General features: G+C 57.2%; 2 protein-coding genes across 2 annotated transcripts; both read right to left on the bottom strand.

Moving 5' to 3' along the window:
* Positions 1 to 762: 762 nt before the first annotated feature.
* Positions 763 to 6,131, bottom strand: LOC125181399 (keratin, type II cytoskeletal 6C-like). The gene is made up of 9 exons (XM_066985741.1): positions 5,389 to 6,131; positions 4,499 to 4,713; positions 4,199 to 4,259; positions 3,856 to 3,951; positions 3,527 to 3,691; positions 2,940 to 3,065; positions 2,534 to 2,754; positions 2,057 to 2,091; positions 763 to 1,956 (listed from the first exon to the last, which is right to left on the bottom strand). The coding sequence occupies exons 1-9, from the start codon at positions 6,022 to 6,024 to the stop codon at positions 1,577 to 1,579; spliced, it is 1,935 nt and encodes a 644-aa protein (XP_066841842.1). The 5' UTR covers positions 6,025 to 6,131; the 3' UTR covers positions 763 to 1,576.
* Positions 6,132 to 9,819: 3,688 nt separating this feature from the next.
* LOC106048691 (keratin, type II cytoskeletal 4-like) lies at positions 9,820 to 15,095 on the bottom strand. Its single transcript, XM_013200753.3, has 9 exons — positions 14,398 to 15,095; positions 13,786 to 14,000; positions 12,647 to 12,707; positions 12,168 to 12,263; positions 11,908 to 12,072; positions 11,611 to 11,736; positions 11,150 to 11,370; positions 10,940 to 10,974; positions 9,820 to 10,833 (listed from the first exon to the last, which is right to left on the bottom strand). The coding sequence occupies exons 1-9, from the start codon at positions 14,938 to 14,940 to the stop codon at positions 10,532 to 10,534; spliced, it is 1,764 nt and encodes a 587-aa protein (XP_013056207.3). The 5' UTR covers positions 14,941 to 15,095; the 3' UTR covers positions 9,820 to 10,531.
* Between the last annotated feature and the right edge of the window lie 6,881 nt (positions 15,096 to 21,976).

Below are 21,976 nucleotides of genomic sequence, written 5' to 3'. Positions count from 1 at the left end.
CTGCCTGGCCACCGCCGCCTTGTCGACCTCAGGCCAGCTGCTTGGCCAGTGTCCATACCCATGATCCCAGGCAGCTGGAGAGGTGGCCTCCCCCCTCAAGACCACTGCCACCCTCCTCAACACAGTGGCCTACTGGTCTGTGGGGAGATCCAAAGGGGATGCTGTGAGAGAGTCCTTCAAATCCCTTGGTTGTTACCATGGCTGAGCCATGAATACTAGAAAAATGCTTTTGTCTGAGCTGTCTGCCTGCATAACATTTGATCAGAGCACCCTATGTGTGGGCTCATGTTTTCAAAGAAGAGTCATGAGACTTTTATCAAGATATCAAGAGATATCGCATATCCTGAGTTGGAAGAGACCCATAAGGATTGTCTGGAACTCAAGCTTTATGGGGAGCTGCTGGGGTTGTTTAGCCTGGAGAAGAGGAGACCTCCCCTCAGCCTGCTCTGCTCTGGGCCAAACAAACCCAGGGACCTCAGCCATTCCTCACACACCCTCCCCTCCAGACCCTTCACCTTCTTTATCGCCCTCCTTTGGAGGCTTCCTGATAGTTTTAGGGCCCTCTCATACTGTGGCACCTGCGCCCAGTGCTCGAGGTGAGGCCGCAGCAGCGCAGGGCAGAGTCCCCCACACCTGGACACGTGCCAGGCCCTCACGGCACGGCCATGACGTGCTGAGCACAACCCAGGTTCCCACCATGTCGCTTCCCCAGCAGCAATCCTACAGAGAAGAGACGTCTAAAGCAGTGACGAGCAGACACCATGAATGTTCTCTGCAATTTATTGAGAATGGCAACATCCCAAGGACATATCACACACAGAAAGGAAAGGAGGGGGGCACAGTACATCTGGTTCCATGTCACAGCGGGCCTAGCACAGAAAAGGAAGCTTGGTTCTCTTTGCAAAGAGTCCACGCGGGCAGGAGGTGTCAGCAGGTACCATGGAGCAAGGGCAAGTGGAGCCCGAAGCCACAGCTCGAGAGAGCGCTCCTGCGTCTAGCAGGGGACAACGGGCACCTAAAGCTGCCCAGGTGCTTCGCCCCGGGACGATTTGTCCCTCTGGTTGCCTGCAGAGAGGCTGCTCGCTCCCCGGCTCTGCCAAAGGAGGAGTCCACTTGCCCCTGCCTGCCATGCCCCGCAGCACAAGTGAATGGAAGCAGCAGGATGTACTGCATGCAGAAGCACCCCGGGGATACGGCCATCTAGGAAGCAACCTGACGGAATAGGCACAGAGAGTGTTTTTATACACGTTTGCCACAAGGCAGCCAGAAATGTACAAGGCAGCAAGAAAGGCAGAGCATTTCCCTCCTTTAAATCAGCTCTCCGCACTGGGTATCCGCATGAGAGACTTTTCTTTGCTCAGTTATTCATCGCTGGGCATGGGGCTAGCGAGCAGCGTGGCACGGCCACGAGGCTCCCTTCCTGCGAAGGAGCCCGGAGGAGCAGCGGGTACGTGGTGGGCCAAGAGGGACACAGTTCGTTTCCTTGCGGGATACCGGAGTCGGATTTAAGGAGGCTGGGCTGCTGCCAGGAGAGGGGAGGAGAAGCTTCTTTTGTTTCTCGATCTGGCTTCAGGGCTCAGAACCTTACTCCTGAAGACTTGACGGAGGTGGTTGTGACACATCTCCGGACGGAGGAGGATCCCCCACCGGAGCTGAAGTTGCCACCTCCAGACACGCACATCCTTCCACTTCCAGAGGAGAAGCCTCCGCTGTACATTCCTCCTCCCATGCCACAGCTGCCTCCAGAGCTTCCACCTCCAAAGCCTCCTCCTACTCCACATACACCTCCTCCCATTCCTCCTCCCATGCCGCTGCCGCCGAAGCCTCCTCCCATGCCGCTGCCGCCAAAGCCTCCTCCCATGCTGCTGCCGCCAAAGCCTCCTCCCATGCCGCTGCCGCCGAAGCCTCCTCCCATGCCTCCTCGGCCTCCAGAGATGGTGGTCCTGCCTACTACAGCTGGAAGACAAGCACAGGTTATGCATGGGCCGTGGCAGGTTGCCTCTCCAAAATACACAGCCCACTGCTACTCCACAAGGAAACACCTGAGGATACTTACAGACATTCACGTTGGACATGCCGTCATTGCAAAGCCTGAAAAAGGAAAATAGTAAATTTTAGTAGCCTAACAAAAGAGACATCTTATATACTGAGAAGTTAATTTTCATTATGTAACCATAGGCGTAAGTGCTTTTTTATTTTTTGGCTGATTTTTTCCATTTCAACCCTATGGGGAACCCCAGTATCACTAAAATATTTGGGTAGGGAAGATAGTGATAATCCCTCCTTGCAATGAGGTTCTTCCAAACTTCAGGTTCATTATGAAATTTGCATGTGTTAGAATCAAAATGGTGTTTATATCACCAGGATTGTCAACTGACAATCCTGAGAACCCGAAATGTAATGCAGAGTACAAATAGACATATCTACCCATTTTAATCCGAAAAGCTGCTTTGAGCTTACACTGTGACATCAAATCTAATGGGGTCCAGCTCAGGTTGTAACATCCCCCTGGAATGGAGGTGGAATGTTTTACCTGTTCTCCTCTCCCTCCAGCAGCTTCCTGTACATGGCAATCTCCACATCCAGGGCAATCTTGATGTTCAGCAGCTCCTGGTACTCCTTCAACAGGCGAGCCAGCTCCTCCTTGTCTTTGCTCAGGGCACTTTCCAGCTCCTCCAGTTTCAACCTGGCATCCTTCAGAGCCATCTCACCCCGCTCCTCGGCCTCAGCAATAGCTGCCTGCAGCTGCTGGTTCTGATCAAGAAGAAGAGCAAATTCTCAGGTCATATTTTGTCACCTACATCTGCCCCCAAGCTCCAAGTGGAGAAAAAAAGGCAACACCATGAAGGCAACAGCAATAGTTGAAGAAAATGTTTTTGCCCCACACAATACAATTTGTGACCCAGACGGTATCCAGCGAGACACCAAACAACCCCTACCTGCTTCTTCACGTTCTCAATTTCAGCCCGCAGCCTCTGGATGTTCCTGGTCAGCTCCTGGATCTCGATCTTGGTGTTGCGCAGGCTGTCCCCGTGCATTCCAGCAGTGCTCTGCAGCTGTTCGTACTGATGGCAGGGAGACAAAGCAGCCCTTCAGTGAAACATTCCTGATGCCTAGACTAGATTGTCAACTTCCCTAGCTCACATGCTGCTAAGAGCACCCATCACAGTGGTCCCTAGAAGGCAGATGCCCAGCTCCATGTGAAAGATGGTTCTAAGACACAATTATCATTGTTTCCTACATTTCTGACTTTGGAGAAAGATCTTAGACAAACAAGTGTCCTTTGGTTTCTGTATAGCTACTCTGTCCTGGTAGTTTCCAGCTAATGGATGTTGTTTATTAAGACAATGTGCTAGAGTGAGATTCTGGACTTGTTGGAAAGAGGGAGCCAGACCCCTCGGCTGCAACACCCTTCCTTTTGAGACTTCTTCCAGCACTGTTAGCTTAAAGACATCTGTCACTTTGTCACAATTCATCTGCAAACTCAAACCACCACCCCAGCTCCTTCAAGTGCTTCCCAGCTCACCTGGCTCTGGTACCAAGCCTCAGCTTCAGCTCTGCTGCTCTGAGCGATCTGCTCGTACTGGCGCCTGACCTCCTCGATGATGCTGTCCAGGTCCAAGTGGCGGTTGTTGTCCATCGACACCACCACAGACAAGTCCCGGCTGATCGTCTGCATCTGAGCCAGCTCCTGCAACCAGCACAGGAGTCAGCCTCGGCGTGGCAGGAGAGGAGGGCAGCGCAGAGCAGCCGTTCCGGCAGCCCCAGAGATTCTCCCAGGCCCCACGGGCACCCCGCCTGCCCTCGGTGCCTGGACTCACCCCGCACCTCGCTGCAGCTCGGACAGGCTCTTACCTCCTCATAGATGCACCTCAGGAAGTTGATCTCGTCGGTCAGAGCTCCCACCTTGGCTTCCAGCTCCACTTTGGTCATGTAGGCAGTGTCCACATCCTGCAGGAGAGATCACAGAGTGGTTTCATTTTCTCTTGGAAATCCTTCAGGACCACAGAAGTTGGTCAGTGCTGAAGGCAACAGCTGTGACAGTGCCGTTCAGCCATGCAAGAAAAAGTAAGAGGCTTCCAAGGGCCGCCCTCAGATCCTACAATCTCCGTTGGTTTTCTGATCCAAGAGGGAATCCCCTCAAAGCACAGACAAAGCCTGATATTTGAGCAATCATTTTGTAGTGCCTGTGACTCACCTTCTTGAGCACCACAAACTCATTCTCGGCCGCTGTGCGCCTGTTGATCTCTTCCTCATACCTATGGAGAGTAAAAATATAAGCTGAGTTTCCTGAATTTTCCTGCCTAAGGCAATGCTAAACAAAACAAACACATACACACACACACATACAAACAGAATAAATATTTAAATTGACCTAACTTTGTCCATAATTGCCATAAAAAGTGCACATGTAAAGAAAGATGATCTGTGAAATAAAGATTACCATCGCTGTCTGCTGCTTGAGCTGCTTTCTGTGTTACTCCGGCACTGCACTTACTTGGTTTTGTAATCCTCAACGTACTGCTGCATGTTCTGCAGCTCTGATTCCAGCTGCCCCCTCTGTGCCAGGATCGAGTCCAGCTGCCTTTTCAGGTTCTGGATGTAATTCTCAAAGAGGACATCCAGGTTCTTCCTCGGCCCTGAGGGCCCTTGCTGCTGTAGGAGCTCCCACTTGGTGGAGAGCACCTTGTTCTGTTGCTCCAGGAAGCGCACCTGAAAGCCAACACATGGAGCATCCACCGTCAGATGTGGAGCAGCAGCAGCAGACAGGGCACCCCGTCCACTTTGTGAAAAGGGCACCAGTTCTTCTTGGCATGATGACACGAGAGCTAGCTAACATTTTGTTTAAAAGCTCTGTTTTTGACTACATTGTGAGGTCAAGAAAGGGAGGAAAGTTCTAAGTCATATTCAAATCAAAGGAGCTTTTAAATGTAGCACTAGCTGCAATACTCTCCCACGGCAGGTACCCTACAAAGTTTAGATTTCTAGTCTAAACTAAAACCCTGGATACTTGGAAAAAAAAAAAAAGAAAAAAGAAAAAAAAACTACATTGGTGAATATATAAACTGGAAGGTATTTGGAAAGGAAAAGGTGCAGAAGTGAAAATTTGTGCATGAAACCAGAAAATGTTTGGAGGCGTTTATCCTGTTTGCAGGAATAACCTATTAGCTGAACCTGGTGCAACAGGCTGGAGTAAAGCCCTGAAGATATAGCTTTGATCTCATGTGGAAGAGAGATTCTCATCTTTTCCCTAGCAGTACTTAAGAGCAAGGCTCTTCTCAAGTTTCTCAGCCTACTGATGCTTAGCTCAAAAAGGAGAAAATTTCTGCAGAACTTGACAGCTCCTCCAAAAGTTGACCCTTATTAGTCACAATCCCACCCTCTCACCTTGTCAATGAAGGAAGCAAACTGATTGTTAAGAGTCTTGATCTGCTCCTTCTCCTGGTTTTTGACTTGCTGGATCTGGGGGTCAATCTCAACATGGACTGGCTGCAGGAGACTTGAGTCGACCTGCACCGGCTGGATGCCAGGGCCGCCTCTGCCAGGGCCACCAAAGCCGTGCATGCCAAAGCCTGGGCCACCAAAGCCACCCATTCCTCCACCACCCATTCCTCCACCATAACCACCCATGCCTCCACCAAAGCCGCCCATTCCTCCACCGCCCATTCCACCACCGCCCATTCCTCCACCACCCATTCCTCCAAAGCCACCCATTCCTCCTCCGTAGCTGCCTAGTCCTCCTCCATAGCCTCCACCGAAGCCACCCATTCTGCCTCCATAGCCTCCGCCACCGTAGCATCCTCCCATGGCAATCCTTCCGCTGCCACCCATGTTGTGGAGGCTCCTGCTGCCAAACCCTCCACAACGTCCACCACCTCCGTATCCCCTGGACATAGAGAATGAGCTGTAGCTGCTTCTGCTTCTGCCGCCACCTCCTCCAAAGCCACCACCGATGGCAGAGCAAGAGCTGTAGCCCCTTCTACTCCCTCCTCCAAAGCTTCTGCAGACAGACTGCCGAGACATGGCTGCTTCTTCCAAGTGGTGTCAAAGTCAAGAAGAGAAGAAAGATCAATGGGGTTGGGCTGCAAGGAGGTGAGTGCAAAGAGAAGGGAAGTAAGTCCCTCTGACTCGAGGGCAGCAGATGCTCTCTTTTATCTGTTTCTGGAGGTGGGCTGGGTTTGCATGGGCGTGAAGGAGGAGACAGTTACTGTCTTCATCAGCTTGGCGTGGTTTACAGATTTTCATCTTCAATTTGCCAAACATTGACCCTACCCAGAAACACGCCCTATAGTGCAGAAGAAAATTAACAAAGATGCAACCATGTCTACCAAAGGGTAGCACTCAATGACTAAGAAGTCTTGTACTTCTGTGGCACGGTAACAGTCTCCCTATGTTAGACTAGTCTTTTTTTCACCTTTCATCCATTGTGGTTGTTTCCCTGCTTATGTTTATCTCTATTTTGATCTTCCACTCCAAAGCCCTATGGCAGGCAAGCACTGTGGCTCATGCCAAATTGTAGCATGGCTTACACAATTCCCAAAACACACCTATGTTACGCCCTTAGCCTTCTTTTTACATGGAAAATTGCATTTGGCTTAGAGAAGTAGTTTCTCAACCCAGAGCCAGGGCTCAGCAAATTGCATTTTGATGAGGCTTTGTATCTTTTCGATAAATGAAACCTTACCAGAGAAGAGATGCCGTGGCAATGGCTGGTGCTGGAAATTCTTTCATTTTTGGACCAAACTCATTGAACATGAGCCCCTGTGTCTTCATGCCAAGGTCTCTGCAACAGTGGCGAAGTGCCACGACCATCACAGATGGGAAATCCCTTGGGGATTTCCTGAGGGTTTCGGGAAGGGACTGACCATGAGAAGAGCCAGGGAACACATCAGGAGCTCAGCCACTGTAGTGCGGACAGGCGGGCGACCAGCCCTGAGAACAGGCAGAGAGAAGAAGGCATGCAAAGTCCTGCTGCCCACGTAACACACACCATAAACACTTAAATGTAATTAGCTAGGCAGAGGATGCTGAAGAGCTCAACTTGTTTGTAGAGGCATATAAAAATGGAGAACAGAGAGCACAAGGACTTTCACTTGAGGAAATGCATGCTTTTCAGCTACCTGGCTCACTTCTGCATTTATATGCAAATATATTTTTGGCAGACAGACACACTTGTAAGCTGTGTTGAGCCCTCCTTCAAGACCTCGAGTAGGTATCCATTTTTCACTTATTTGAAAGCAGTCACTGGGTTTTAGAAAGTTAGAAGTTTATCAAAATGCTCTGGTTCTGGTATCGTTACTGAGAAGGAATCAGCTTACAAGCTAAACTTGCCATAATAAGACTGTGAACCATCATGCATTCATCCTGTTGTCCTGCAGAAACCTGGCTTCCAAATAACACCTACTGCCCGTATTTAAAAATTCTTACTGAGCAGCTCATCTTCTTTATTAGTTTTCAGCAATCCCTGACAGCAGGAGAACAAGAGCGCCACATTTTTAAGGCTGCCTAGGCACTATTGAAGCCCAAACCTCTTTATGGTTATTTAGGCATCTAACTGTGCCGTCTGACGAGACTCTCAGAAGTTCCCATAGGACACAGGCAATTAAGTGCTTCCTGAAAATCCACACGAGCAACTCCTGGTATCTTCAGAAGTTTAAATACCTCCGAAAATATCACCCAGGCTCCTATTTCCAAAAGCGCCTCAGGCACCCAGGCAGCACTTAATGTGCAGTTAAACTGGCAGCACCACCGAAACGCACGACCGTGCCCCAGGGGCTACTCATCCCACCCCAGCACCAGCACCGCATTCACGGGCAGGGGTCAGGGAAAGGAGCCAGCTGAAAAATACAGAGCCAAAACCCCGTGAGACCGTGGGGGCGATGGGGCTTTGGTGGCTGTGCCCCGTGGTGCACGCAGACCCTAGTGTGTGTCCTGGGGACGTCCCGTGTGGCTCACTGGTCTCTCTCCAAATTTTGGGACAAAAAAATTGGACAAATAGCAGGTGAGACCTGGCAGTACTGACTCAGGCAGTGAGTGCACTTCACTTTTGATTTATCTGCCGTCCTGCCACCGTCTGCCACACCGCAGGGTTCAGGCGGGTGCTGTGGGCTTGGGGCGTCGCAGTGCAGGCAACCCTGTGCGCATGCACACACATCTAGCAAGTGACTTATTTCTTCCCTCGCCCCCCTCCGGATTACCAAATCCACAGTTGCGTGGCTTTCTTTCTTTCCTGTAGGCAGGACGACGGGCTCAGGAGGTTTCACATTCCCAGCCGCGCTCGGCAGGAGATGCGCTAAGTCAGCACAATGCTCCCGTCCCAAGTGCACGTGTTTAGATAACGCGTTCGTTGAGTCACTGCCGTGTCTGCAGCCAAGTTTGGGAAATCAGGCAGGGATTTGGGGCTCAGCAGCATCATACGTCCAAACGCAACGGGCAGCCTGGGCCCTCATGGCCTCCAACCACGTCCTCCCTGCTGGAGGACAACGAAGGGGCAGGAATGAGGGAGACGCCTGGGGCAAAAGGCTCAGTGGGGAGCTGCCAGAGCGCACTGAGCTTGGGAGATGCCGTCAGCTCAGACCAGAAGTTCTGGAGGAGAAGCTAAGCAGAGCGTTAATTCCCATGCTTCCAATAAAGCACTTGACATCTAGGCATCTTCACTGTGCAAGCGTGCTCTAGAAGGGACTTTCAACATGGAGGGCAATCACAATGAAATTAAACAAAACTTCTTTCGGGTCAGGTGAAGTTCTCAGTGCTCCAACAAAAGGCAGAAACTCTGTCACATCTCAGTCCAGCCCTGGAGAATCCTCCCTTAATTGCTGCTGCAATCGGAGGAACAAAAGAAAAGTGCTTTTTGGTGTTTGTTTTAAGTAAAGCCTTTGTGCACATCCAGCAGCCATTTGTTTCTGCGTGGGGCAGCCCTCCCATCAGGAGGCATGGGCTGGAGGCACTCACACAGCACAGCTAGCTTTGGTTGACTCCGAGGGAAGTCGCTGTCTTCATTCAGTGCCATCTCGGGTCCCTTTACAACTTACCAATGCATTTACCTTTGCCCAAAGCATGTCCCCGGCCAAGCAGTTACATGCCTCGGCTGGCAGAGTTGTGACACGCCGCAGCCGCTGCTGCGCCAGTGCTCCAGCACCTGCAAGCAGGGAGCGGAGCACGGGCTGAGCTGAAAGTGACTCACTCACAGCCCCGAGCAAGGCTGCGGTTGACCAGGGACGTGACTCAAGGTCTCCTGAGCAAGAGGTGAAGCCACACTGGGAGTTTTCGGCTCTAAGTTTACAGCTCCCCAGAAATACTTTACTTCTGTGCAGGGGTATTGCCTGAGAGGGGGCTGAGCACTCGCGCCTGCCATGTTTCCAAGGCCCCTGTGGCAGACACCTCAAAAGCAGCCACAGATGACTAGGGTGGGCTGAAAGGCCAGAGCATGGTGGGCACCGGAGGCTGGGCACAGCGTTGTGCCAAAGCCCGGCTCCAGCCCTGCTGGCGCATGAGCGGAGTGGAGAGGGAGCACCACGAGGCGCCCACCGACGGCACGGGGAAGGACAGGGGCTCCAAACACCGGCTGGATGCCAGCCCCAGGGCCTGATCTGCTCTGCTCGAACGGGGCTGATTGCCTCTGGTGCCCCGAGGAGGGGAGGGTGACAGCGCCGAGCTGCAGGCTGGCCCCAGAGCTGGCTCCAACCCGGCTGCCTCTGCGGGGCCTTCCAGTGCCACCTGCAAAGGGCAAGGGAAAGCCAGGCAATGCTTCCAGATCTCCGCAAAGAGGAGTCCTGTTAGGACACGAAACTCCCCGGTCAGAACAGAAAACCACACAAGTTTACTGCCTCTAGTGTTTATTAGGGTATGGCACATGCCAAAGGAGAAAGGCTTAAGCAAACAAGCGCCAACATTCCCACGATTGCAACAAAAAGGGAAAGCCCGAATGAAACCGAACATTTTACAATTGCTTCTGAAGGACACTGGTGAAACTGCCGGTACCTTGGTTAGGAAAACAAAACTGCAGCAGGCGAGGACGTCTCTTTGGCTGGGACCAGCTGGGAAATTCTTGGTCTAGGGCTCGAGCCTGGGCTGGTGATCAGCACAGGCTGCAGCTGTGCCACGTCGGGGTGCAGGACAGGACCCTGAGGGACACCAAGCCCTCCTGCGGGTTTTGCAGGTGCTAGATCTTGGAGCCTTTCCTGGGACCATGCAGCCTCAGCATCACCACTGCTGTAGCTTTTCGGGGGGGGGGGGGGGGGGGGTGTGCTTTCAAATGGCAGCCCCTGGCCCCACAGTCAGCAGCCCAGCAGCATCCCAAGGCGAGGACCGGGGAAGTGAGACCGCCTCGAGCCCACTGCTGAGCTTGTCAGCAGTCCCAGCTGGTGCACGTAGCTGAGCATCACTTTCCCATGCAGTTTCTGAAGGAGGACGGGGTCTGGTCCAAACGGGGGGATGGCCCGTGCCTCTGCGGCAGAGGGGTGGCAGTGGTCATGGTGGGGTTTGCTGCCTTTCTCCTTTGGGTGCTGGGGAGGGGGGTTACCTCGCTCTCCTAGACCCGCCGGCACCCAGACATGGAGCTGCTGTTTTTCTTCAGGATGCTGCCAGACCCCACCACGACGGAGTTGGACCCTGCCCCTCCAGAGCAGAACCCTGCCCCTCCGGAGCCAAATCCTCCCCCGGCACCAAATCCGCCCCCTCCTAAGCTGTAGCAGAAGCTAGCACCGCCTGTGTTACAGCTGCCTCTCCCACTTCCAGCACCGAATCCCATTCCTCCTCCTCCTCCTCCTCCTCCGAGGTAGACTCCGCTGCCGCCGTATCCGCCTCCTACAGAGCTGCTGCCGCCCACCACGGCTGCAGAGACAAGCAGGAGGCGTGGGGTTACCTCCAACGGGGCCGAAAGCACTGGAGCACGCCCCACGGCCCCCCGTGCTCCATCGGAGCAGGGAGTGGTACTTACAGATGCTCACGGAGCTCTGGCACTCTCCAGACATCCTGCAAGGAAAAGAGATGGATATCAGCACCACGCAGCCAGGCTCGGTCCGTCAGGGTCCGTAGGAGCGTAGTGCACTGCAGCACTGCTCATATTTTAGCAGAGGGGATGCAGAGTGCTGCGTCCTCCCCATGGACCCAGCAGGATGCAGTCGAGCTCGGTTGGACCTGCACCCACCTGCACTCCTCGCCCTCCAGCAGCTTCCTGTAGGTCGCGATCTCGATGTCCAGGGCCAGCTTGACGTTCATCAGCTCCTGGTACTCGCGCAGCTGCTGGGCCAGGTCTGCCTTGGCTTTCTTCAGGGCCGCCTCCAGCTCGGTCAGCTTGGCTTTGGCATCCTTGATGGCCAGCTCCCCACGCTGCTCGGCGTCCGCGATGGAGCTCTGCACAGTTTCGCACTGCGGGGCAGAGCCAAGGATGCGAGGACTGGGGCAGGAGGCACGCAGCACCCGTGGTCCCTGGGCACACTGCGCTCCGTGCCCGCACCTCCTGGGCTCAGCTGCTCCAAACACAGCAGCCTCTGACCAGAGTGTGGGGTGTAGCGGAGCTCTGAAGGAACTTACCAGGATCCATTACCAGTTACCCAGTTACCAGTTACCGGCTACCAGTTACCCATTTCCCCAAAATGCAAGCCTTACCTGCTTCTTCACGCTCTCAATCTCAGCCCGTATCCTCTGGATCATGCGGTTGAGCTCAGATATCTCAGCCTTTGTGTCTTTCAGGCTGTCTCCGTGCTTTCCTGCTGTGACCTGCAGCTCTTCGTACTGGTACAGAAGCCAGAGGAGCATGTGAAGTGCAGCACGACCGGGCTCTCCACACCGCCCCATGGCAGACCCTGCTCAGGCTGATTCCACAGCTCCCAGCACGGCCCCAGCCTCCCCAGTCCCACCAGCTTTCCCAGTCCCACCAGCCCCAGCCCCGTGTGGAGCCCGCACCTTGCTCTGGTACCAGGTCTCGGCCTCCACCCGGCTTCTGTTGGCGATCTCCTCGTACTGTGCCTTGACCTCCGCGATGATGCTGTCCAGGTCCAGGCTGCGGTTGTTGTCCATGGACAGGACCACGGAGGTGTCGGACACAGTCTTCTGCATCTGGGACAGCTCCTGCAACCCGCACCAGCACCAGGTTCAGCCCCGCCATGACCTTCTTCGGGTGCTGCGGCCCCTCTCTGCCCCGCTGTGCCCCTGGGACCCCTTACCGCTTCGTAGAGGCTCCTCATGAAGTTGACCTCATCCGCCAGGGAGTCCAGCTTCGCCTGAAGCTCCACCTTGGTCATGTAGACGGCATCCACGTCCTGCAGCAGAAAGGGGGGGTGGAAGCTTTCTGCCCCAGGCAGCCGAGCCCCAGCCCCTGGTTGTACGCACATCTCAGGGCCCCACTCTGTGCTAACGCAGACACCAACCCGCACGGGTGGGCTGAGACAGCCTCCGAGCACACGGGGCATTGCATTAAATTTAAACATAACAAAGTGCTCAGAAAATGCCGACAAAGGCAATAATTTGGTTATTGTGCTGCAGGTTTGGCCAGCAGCAGCAGCTCCCAGCTTCCTCATCCTTTGCCCCTAAGGTTCTCCAGGCTTCAACTCCCCTTTTCTTAATGAGGCACAAGCTCAATTAAAATCTGCCCTCGCCTTTGCAAGTGCTTTATCCTCCTGCTGTAAGCAGCCCAGCACTTTACCTTCTTCAGGAGCACGAAGTCGTTCTCTGCAGTTGTCCTTTTGTTGATTTCCTCCTCGTACCTGTTGATTATGAGGGAGATCGAATCTCTCTGCTTGCTTTGGCTCTGCCTCCGCTGCTGGCAGCCAAAGGCCGCTGGCCTCAGAGCAACACGCAGCAAAATTCATCCTGCGGGGGAAGGCAGCAGCGGTGCGGCCTCCCCGTGAGCTACCCCGGGCACCCCATCGCCTCCTGTCCCACGCCCTGCTGGTCCCTGCAGCACCTCCAGGACCCTGCAGGACCTCCCAGACCCCCCAGCCTCCAGCCAGGGATGAATCTGGCCCCTTGCTCAGCGGGCAATTGCTGCAGAGCACAGAGAGCATTTCCAAAACGCAGCCAGTTTCTGGCCCTCAGCTTCAGCAGAGGAGGGATCTGGGTGCTCCTGGAGAGCCCCCAGCTTCCTTTCCCCCAGGTTTTTGCAAGTCTTTCAGCACAGACATTTCTCCAGGCTTCATTCTTGCTTTTCCAACCAGAGAAATTAATCCCGTAAATAATACTGGGAAAATAATCCTTCCTTCCACTTCATATTTCCGAAGGAAGATCTAACTAAGGAGTCCATGAGGAAATCCATGAGGAAATCACGCTGCAATTTAGCAACTGGTCTAATTGGTTCATTAAATCATAATGTCACAGATTCTTAAGTGGGGAAGACAAACAGCAGAAGATCCTGCCTCGGTGACAGCTGCAGCTCAGACAATACGCACCAAGACACACCTTGAAAAATTGGCCCCTGCTGTCAAAACTCACAGCTGGTGGCAACTTCCTCATAGCATTTTACATTATTTAATCACCAAAACAAGTGGAACATAGTTCATTCCTGTGGTTGCTTGAATTTTCTGTCTGTTCAAAGGTAGTTTTCATTTTGATTTTTTTTTGCCACTACGCAAAAAAAAAAAAAAAGAGGAATGGCAAAAGTCTGGAGTTTTGACCAGCTCTGCACGTAGCCTTGTGCAGCTGGTGGAAAATAATCAGACCTGTGAGAAAGCAGCCCCAGCTTGGACACAGCCACAAGCGAATCCAGGACGTGAACCCGTTCAGCCCGAGCTTTGCCAAAAAGAAAACCCAGGAGGTGCCACCACGCCCGCACTGCCAGCAACGTACTTGGTCTTGAACTCCTCCACCATGTCCTGGAAGCTCTTCAGCTCCAGCTCCAGCTGGTGCTTTTCGCTCGAGAGCCCATCCAGCTGCTGGCGCAGCCCGCTGATGTAGGCTTCGAAGTAGGGGTCGAGGCTCCGGCCACCCGTGCTCGGGCTCTGCTCCTGCAGGAGCTTCCACTTGGTCTCCAGGACCTTGTTCTGCTGCTCCAGGAACCGCACCTAACCGAGCACAGGGGTGGGGGGAAGAAGGTCAGACCATTCCCAAAAGCACCTTTCTATTCATTTTTTGTTCCCATCACCTGCATATAATGAGTTCAGCCCTTCCACATGTTCTCTCCTCCTCAAAGTGCTCCCAGCCTGCCCAGGGTCCCATAGGCAATGGGAAAACCCATCCCAGCAGCTCTGGGCTGAGCGGGCACTGGCGGATGGCCTCTCCTCTCCCATCTCACAGAGAAACCCAATGTCCCCTGCCCCTTGCAGAAGTCACTTCTCCAGCCCGCCTGGAGAGCCCATTTCTCCAGGCTCTCTGGTGGCCATGTAGCCACCCCGTGGCCATCACAAGGGGCACGGGGAGGTGCCCCAACCACATCTGGGCCCAGCCCGGTGCCGCGCTCACCTTGTCGATGAAGGAGGCAAACTTGTTGTTGAGGGTCTTCAGCTCCTCCCGCTCCTGCGTTCGCACCTTCTGGATCTCGGGGTCGATTTCCAGGTTGAGGGGGGCCAGCAGGCTCTGGTTGATGGTCACCTCCCTGATGCCGCCCGGAGGGCAGGCGGGGAAGCCTTGCCCCCCCATCCCGCCGTCAAACCCTCCGCCAAAGCCACCAAAACCACCACCGAGGCCTCCGCCGAAGCCGATCCCGGCCCCACCGCCAAAGCCGCCACCAAATCCTGCCCCAGCACCAAGACCATAACCAAAGCCTCCTTGGCCTCCAGCCCCAAAGCCTCTGCAGGCCCCAGCTCCACCAAATCCTCCCAGAGAGGTGCTTTTGCTCCCTCCCAGACTATAGAGGCTTCTGCTGCTGAAGCCGCCGGCGTTGCCGGCAGAGCCCCGGCATCCTCCTCGGGCCACCGAGCTGAAGGAGACTTTGTTCCTCCCTCCTCCCAGGCAAGCAGAGCTGGAGCTGAAGCCCTTGTTGAGGCCACACGACTGGCGAGACATAGCGGCGGGTTGAGAGCGAAGGTGCTGAGAGAGGAGAACTGCGTCCAGAGGGCTGCGAAGCACAAGAAGGTCTGTCCTGCCGCACCGTGCCTCGATTCCCCTTTTTATGCGCTGAGGGAGTTGGCTGGGTGTCAGGGGAGTGGAGAAGTTGGGTTTTACTCTATTAATCGTTTTAGGTGTGCTTGGAACCATGCCTTCCCCTCTCCTCTCTGCCATCACCGTGACCTGCCTCAAAACACTCCCTAGATAGCTAAGAAAATAAAACAAAGCTATTGTTGGTGTTGGAAACGCATCCCCCATTCAAATTCCCTTAGCTGGAGCTGTCAACTCATCACGGGCCTTTCTATAGCTCTCATGGCAGTGACAAAGCACTACAAATTATTTGACATGTTACACCCTCAAGGGGGACCCTTGCTTTAGCTAAATCATTCATTCTGAGCTTCATGGCAGGTGCTAGGTTCACTGAATTCCAACAAAAACCTGGTTTCCCAATCACAGCCCCAGATGCACTCCAGTTCAACTTTCTGCTCGGGGAGCTTTGTCTTGGTTTGTCCAAAACTGTTTCACAACGAGGGAGGGAGCCTGGGGAGCGTTAGTCCTTGGCAGAGTTACCAAACGAGCCTGGTGTCAGTACAGAAGACCTTTTAGGAGGCTTTAAAGGCATGTCACATCACCCCGAGTGCGGTGAATTGAGCCTGGAGGGACACGAGGGGTCCGCAGAGCAGCTCTGGGTTCCCACGCTGCACCCCCTTCACCGCACCTCATTAGGGTCATAGTGCTAATGAGCTGTGCCCACGGCAGAAGGTCCCGATCCCACCACCAGGCTGGTGCCGAGGCTGGAGGTGGGCTGGGTACCACCAGGGTACCCCTGGGTTCCACACCCCGGGCTCCAGGTTCCCCTCATTCCCCTTCCACCTCCCTGGAGGGCAGGAAGCCAGGGGGCAAGCTCTCATTGTTTTGAAAAAGACTGCTTAATTGCTTAACCACTTTTAATTTATATTTTAATTAGCAGAGGTGTCTGGAGGTGCCATCAAACTGAGGCTCGCCACTTATCCTGCTATTAAAAAAAAAAAGAGAGACTTCCCCCCAAACCACAAGCTGCAAGTGCAGCCCTGACAATAAAAGGCAGCTTAGCAGCGCACTCTGTAATTAGCTCTTTTATTGGAAACATTCGTGGGAGAGGTTTGGGGAGCCAGCTCCAGCTCCGAGCCTGTTCCCTCCTTTCTTTTTCCCTGCAAACATGCAAATTTGGGCCCACGAGTGGAGCTGAGGCATCCCCATGGATGAGCAGTTGGTCCAGGGGGGGCTTTTCCTCCTGAACCTTATCCAGCGTTTGCTGAGCTGCGGCACCCTCAGCCCAAGGGGATTTGTGCGGCGGGGAGAAGCCGACGAGCTCCTGGTCCCTCAGCCACCCCCATGCACACAGCCTCAGTGTGAGACCCCCCCAAGTCCTTCCTGTAAGCCCCCTCCCTCCCCAGGGCTCTGGGATCCCCCGTTTCCCAAAAGGGCCGCTGCGGGGGCACCCCGAGATTGCTTTACGCAGGGCGGTGGCAGCTGCATCGCCTCCACCTTGCGTAACTGGCAGAGGAGCCGTGCGAACCTGCCGGAGCCTGGCGGGCGCAGTGCTGGCAGCTCCCAGGGCGGCTCCGACGGGCACCGCGGACACCGCTGGCTCCCTGCCTGGCCGGACGCTTGCCCAAGAAACACCCATTGAGCATCAAGGCCTAGCCCTCTGCTGGGGTGGGAAAACCCATCTGAGACCCCAGGGTGAGCATCTCCACCCATCCTGCAGCAGGGCTGCAGGAGCGTGGGTGCCCGGGGAGCCCCGGGGGAGAAGCTGGCCCCCCTGGGACCGTGGGTGCAGGGCAGAGATCTGGATCCTGCAGTGCCACCCCACAAATGGGACCGCTGCAGGCAGCAAAGCATGCAGCAGAGGTCAGACGTCCCCAAACCCAGCAGCTCAGGCCGCTTTCCTACACCAGAAACCCAGCCAAAATCCACAGGCATGGTTTAAAACTGGGCAGCTCCATCGCTACAGACACAGACCCCCAAGGACCTGCTGCAGGAACCCCACCGCTCCCCAGCCATGCCCTCACACATCCACCTGCCGAGGGACTTCTCCTCCTGCTGGGCACGGGACAGCCCCTAGGCGCCCACACATGCATACGAGCTTTGCTAGGCCAGGCTTAGAGGCTGCAGAGGGGAAATGGGCTCTTCCCATGGGACGATACAAATAGCCGTTTCCTTTCCATCCCAGCAGTGAAACCTGATCCCCAGAGGTTTCACTGCAGTGTTAATGAGCTCCTGGGACACGCGGCTGCGGAGCTTCAGCACCGCTTATGGCAGATCCCCGGCACCCTGGGGTGGCACCGTGGGGCTGGGGCCCACCACGGTTGTGGTATGGGGACACAGGGAGGTGCCACCTCTCTGGTCTGTGGGGCTCCGTGGAGGAGCAGGAGGTGACTGTGGTGGGATCCCATAAACCAGGATTTAGGGGCATGGCTTAGTGGTGGGGCTCGAGAGGTCGGGTCAGTGGTTGGACTTGGTGATCCTGAAGGTCTTTTCCAACCCAGATGATCCCACAGAATCACAGAACATCCGAGTTGGAAGGGACCCACCAGGACCATCAAGTCCAACTGCTGGGTCCCCAAAGGACCACCCAAAACACCAGACCATGTGTCTGAGAGCATTGTCCAAACACTTCCTGAACTCCGGCAGCCTCCCGTGGTCCTGTGATTTACCCCAACGGGAGCTGACGGCGCTCAGCACCTCCAGGAGCACCCACAGGGCTGCGCAAGGAGCCATCCAGCCCCACGCGAGCTCCTCGCAGCCCCACAAAAGCCACGGGTGGGTAGGGGACAGAGGTGGCACTGGGCTCCCCAGTTCAGCTGCTCGCTTTCCCCAGTGCCCCGGGGCTGCTCGGCCCACCCCGCCCGGTCTGGGATGCAAAGCAGGAGGCAGAGAGGACGGAATGAAGCGCAGCGGGCAGGGGAGCGCCCGGGGCTGCTCCACGCTTCGATGGCGCAGCCGCAGCTCCGCCACCGGCACTGGGGAGAGGGGGGAGCAGCGCAGACTCTGCCCGCTGAGGGTGCCTCGAGCGTGGGCTGCCCCCAGTCCGCAGCATCCCTCGGCACCCTCCGCGGGGGAAAGGCCAGGGAGCCCAAACCGGCCCGCTTTTGCCCCAGAGAAGCAGCAGGGAGAGCAAAGCCCGCTTCGTCAGGCAGCGAGGACTCAGCCGCTCAGCTCGCAATTAGTAAGCGGGCAAATTGCAGGGCTGGGGCCTGGGCTGGGAAGCACAAAGCAGAAATAACAAGGTGGGTCCCGAGCGAGATCAAAGGCTCCTGTTGCAGAAGACGGCGGCACACCTAGGGCTGTCACCGCTGCCGTTGCGCATGGCCAAGAGCCCTGGGCGCTCGCTCGGGAGGCTCTGGCTGCAACAACCCCACTCCGACGTAGCTCACAGGCAACACCTTCCCCTGGGAACCCGCGGCCCTCTGCAGGAGACATTAATGAGGGCGATAACTCGTGCGAGGAGGGCGATGCCGCTGACCACTCGTGCCTGCTGCAGCACCGCGGGCGCCACCACGGCCGGCAGGGGCACGGAGCTCCCCCAGCCACCTGGTCCCCTCCCGCCTCGGTGGCCTCATGGGGACAATTTGGGGAATTTGGCCTCGGGGAGACAGGGAACAACCCCCCTGGCTGTCCCTCAGAAATGGTGCAAAACCTGAGCCCCAGCTGCCAGGCAGTGAGAATTGGGTGTTGGTGCCACACTCAGAGCCGCACAACCCCAGAGCACTCAGGACCGCCCCCCCCCCCAGCACCGTCGGCCCCTCTAGAAGCACCCCAAAAGGACTGGGAGCACTCGGGGCTGCCTGCAGCTACGTGAGCAGGGACACCCGAATTTGGGCCAATTCAGAGCTGTGAGGGTCTGTGCTGAATACGGGGGTGGTGGGGACGGAGGGGGTGCACATTTACATGGCCTTGCTTTGAGGACTTGGGGCACAGAGCATTTCCCCACCCCAGAGCACTGTTTGGGGCCAGGATGCTGGATTTCAGTGAAAAGGAACGAGGGAAAATGGGGTTGAAGCCTCCAAGCTCCAGGGAAATGGCAAAGCTGCTCCTAGTGCCAGCTGTGGAGGGTGCAGGGGGCTTTCCCCTCCAAACAGCAGAAATGGCACATTTTGGGGAGAAACCAGGTAAAATGGACCAGGAAGCAAAACAAGAGCCAGCCGGGAGGGGACGGAGGGCAGGGACCAGGGGACGGGGCCGTCCCCAGCCCCTCGGGGACGGAGGCAGGAGCCCATGGGACATCCCCGCGTCCATCTGTCCACCCGTCCCGTGCTGGCCGGGGGGGGCCCACGAACGCAGGGCACCCTCTGAGGCCCCCCCAGGCCCTGGGGCTGGACCCGTCCATAGGGATTTGGGGAGGAGAAACACCCCAAGGGCCGGGAAGGGTGAGAGGGGTGTGCGTGTGAAAACACCAAGCGAGGAGCTTTGGGCGGATCCTGCCCCACTGCTAATTACAGCCGAAAGCTCGTCAGCAAGCCCCAGCTTGCTGCTGGCCCCGTGCCCCTCGCCACGCCTGGCCGAGCCCCCCGCCACCAGCGTTGCCCCGTGCCCACCTCGCCGCTCCCAGCCAGGGCTCAGCGAGGTCAGGGCAGGGGCAGAAGGGTTTTGGGGTCCCCCTGCCAGGGCGGGACACAGTGCTGCAGGGGTGGACCCCCAAGACCCCCGCCTTGGCACACCCCCGGGTTTGGGGGGGGCGGGGGGGGGTCTCTCCCCTCCCTGTGTTCTGCTCGCTTCCAGTGAAGGGACCCCAAAGCCGCCCCGAGGTTTTGGGGTGAAGGAGCCCAGCCTGGCCCCGATGGGGGTCACCGGCCAGCAGCTGCAGGTGCCCGGTGCTGGCAGAGAGGAAAATTTTGGGGAGCACCCAAATGCTGTCCCCCTGCTCCCCCCACCAGGCAGGAGGGGACCCCACACCCAGCACCCCCAGAGCCCACTGGAGGCCTCCAGCTCCTCGCTCCCGATGCTGGGACACCCCAAAAGGCTCTGCCCCCCCCCCCCCCCCAAAGCACGTGGGCACGCACGGGGCCCGGCACATCCGCCCCGCTGAGTCACGGGCACCTCCCGCGGGGCAAGCCGAGGCGGCAGCACCGGCACCGGCACCGCCACGGCCCCCCGGGACACGGCCCTGCGGGGGGGCACAGGATCGAACCCACCAGGGGGGTTGGAATGAGTCCCCAGGCCCTGGTAGCCCCAAGCCTCGGTGTCCCCAGTCTTTGGTAACCCCAAGTCTCAGTGTCCCCAAGCCCTGGTGTCCCCAAACCTTGGTGTCCCCAGCCCCAGTGTCCCCAAGCCTTGATGTTCCCAATCCTCAGCTGTCCCCAAACTTTGCTGTCCCAGAGCCTCGGTGTCCCCAATCTTTGTTGTCCCCAAGCCCCAGTGTCCCCAGTTTGGGGCAGTGGCATTGCCCCCCTCCAGCTGGGTTCAACCCTGGTGTCTGCACGTTCTTGTGGTGGGGTGATGGGCTGGGTGTAATCCCCCCCCCCAGCACCTCTGGGTGCTGCCTCATCCCCTCCGACATGGCGAGCACGGGGATTGGGTTGGCAATGGCATGGGGTGGGGGTGAGCACACCAAAATCCCACCCTGATCCCAAAAATGCCCAAATCCCCGAATGCCCCCCGAAATGCCAAGACGCAGCCCTGCCCCCAAAGTCCCACCCCAGCCCCAAAAAAGCCAACCCCCCACACGCCCCCTGCCCCCAGCCCACCCCCCGTGCCTCAGTTTCCCTTGTGGCACCTTCCTCGGAGCCCCGGGCACCGCCAGCCCCAGCTCGGCGGCACCGAGCACCGTGACGCCCCCCCCCCAACCCCCCCCTCAGCACAGCACCGGGAGGGGACCCTGGGGGCTCAGCACCCCCCCGGCCACCTCCAGACCCCAAATGCTTTGGTGGGAGGAGTCTGGAGAAAAAAAAACAAAGGGTCAGGTCGGGGGAGGGGGGAGGTTCCCCGGGTGCTGGGGGAAGGTGGGGGGGCCCCAGGGGCTCTACTCCGCGGGGGGGGCCCGGCTCCACCCCGCGGTTGCGCTCGCGCCGTCCCCGCTCCTCTGCTGCCCCCCAGTGCCTGCAGCCCCAAAATTCACCCGGGGGGGGCAGGAAGGGGAAAGGGGGGGCTGGAGCTGCTGGGGGGGGAGGGCTGGGAAGGGGGAACCATGGGGGGGGGGGGTCCCGTTGTTCCATACACCCCCCACCCCCCTCCCATAGGGTCAGGGTCTCCCCCAGAGCCCCCCCCCCCAAGGCAGCCCGCTGTGCCCCCCCGGAGCTGGGAGGCATCGGGGAGGTTCTTGGGGAGCCTCTGGTGGCCACCCAGGCCCTCCCCACCCCCAAATGCGGCCCTTTTTGCCCCCCCATTAATTAATTAATTGGTTAATTAACGAACAAGCAGTGGTTGGGTGCAGAGCGGGGAGGAGGGGCCGGGGAGGAGGGGGCGGGGGGGGCGTTAATTAGCGGCAATTAGCGGCAATTAGCAGCGAGCGGGGTGCGGAGCGCGGAGCGCGGTTCGCGGTGCTGACGCCAGGTGTCACCCCCGGGCCGGGAATTGGGGGCCGGCTTCCCCCCCCCGAGCACCCCAATTCCCACCGCCCCCCCCTCATAACACTCCTCCCAGGGACGCTTTGGGGGCGTCCCGCGTGTGCCCGGTGGGCACCGACCCCCCCCAAACCCCCTAACCCCCCCCCGACCCCCAGGCACCACCAGGATCGATCCCAGCGCCGTAACCGTTAACCCGGGGACAAAGGTCCCATCCTGCCCCCCCCGCCCGGTCCCCAGCACGGGAGCAAAGCCCTCGGTCGGAGCGGGGACACAACTTTCTGGGCGGGGGGTGGCGAAGGAAAAGGTTTGGGGTTTTTCGCCCCCCCCCCCCCCCCCCCCCCCCCCATGGGCACAACCCTCATACGAGACACCAGAGAATCTCATGGGGGCCCCAGCACAGGGGGGCGAGGGGTGCTGATTCCTGGAGGAGGCCTCGGTTTTGGGGG

The sequence above is a fragment of the Anser cygnoides genome, chromosome 32, assembly GCF_040182565.1.
Source record: "Anser cygnoides isolate HZ-2024a breed goose chromosome 32, Taihu_goose_T2T_genome, whole genome shotgun sequence".
NCBI classification, from domain to species: Eukaryota; Metazoa; Chordata; class Aves; order Anseriformes; family Anatidae; genus Anser; species Anser cygnoides.
This window is presented reverse-complemented; position numbering and strand designations above follow the sequence as displayed.

Excerpts from the sequence above, each read along its gene's own strand:
- LOC106048691 (XM_013200753.3), bottom strand. The coding sequence starts at position 14,940 with ATGTCTCGCCAGTCGTGTGGCCTCAACAAGGGCTTCAGCTCCAGCTCT. Across the intron at positions 12,264-12,646 it reads ACTTCGTGCTCCTGAAGAAG|GACGTGGATGCCGTCTACAT; the intron begins GTAAAGTGCTGG and ends TTTCTGCTGCAG. Across the intron at positions 11,371-11,610 it reads TTGAGAGCGTGAAGAAGCAG|TGCGAAACTGTGCAGAGCTC; the intron begins GTAAGGCTTGCA and ends TCTGCCCCGCAG.
- LOC125181399 (XM_066985741.1), bottom strand. The coding sequence starts at position 6,024 with ATGTCTCGGCAGTCTGTCTGCAGAAGCTTTGGAGGAGGGAGTAGAAGG. Across the intron at positions 3,692-3,855 it reads TGAGGTGCATCTATGAGGAG|GAGCTGGCTCAGATGCAGAC; the intron begins GTAAGAGCCTGT and ends TGCTGGTTGCAG. Across the intron at positions 1,957-2,056 it reads CATGTCCAACGTGAATGTCT|CTGTAGTAGGCAGGACCACC; the intron begins GTAAGTATCCTC and ends CTTGTCTTCCAG.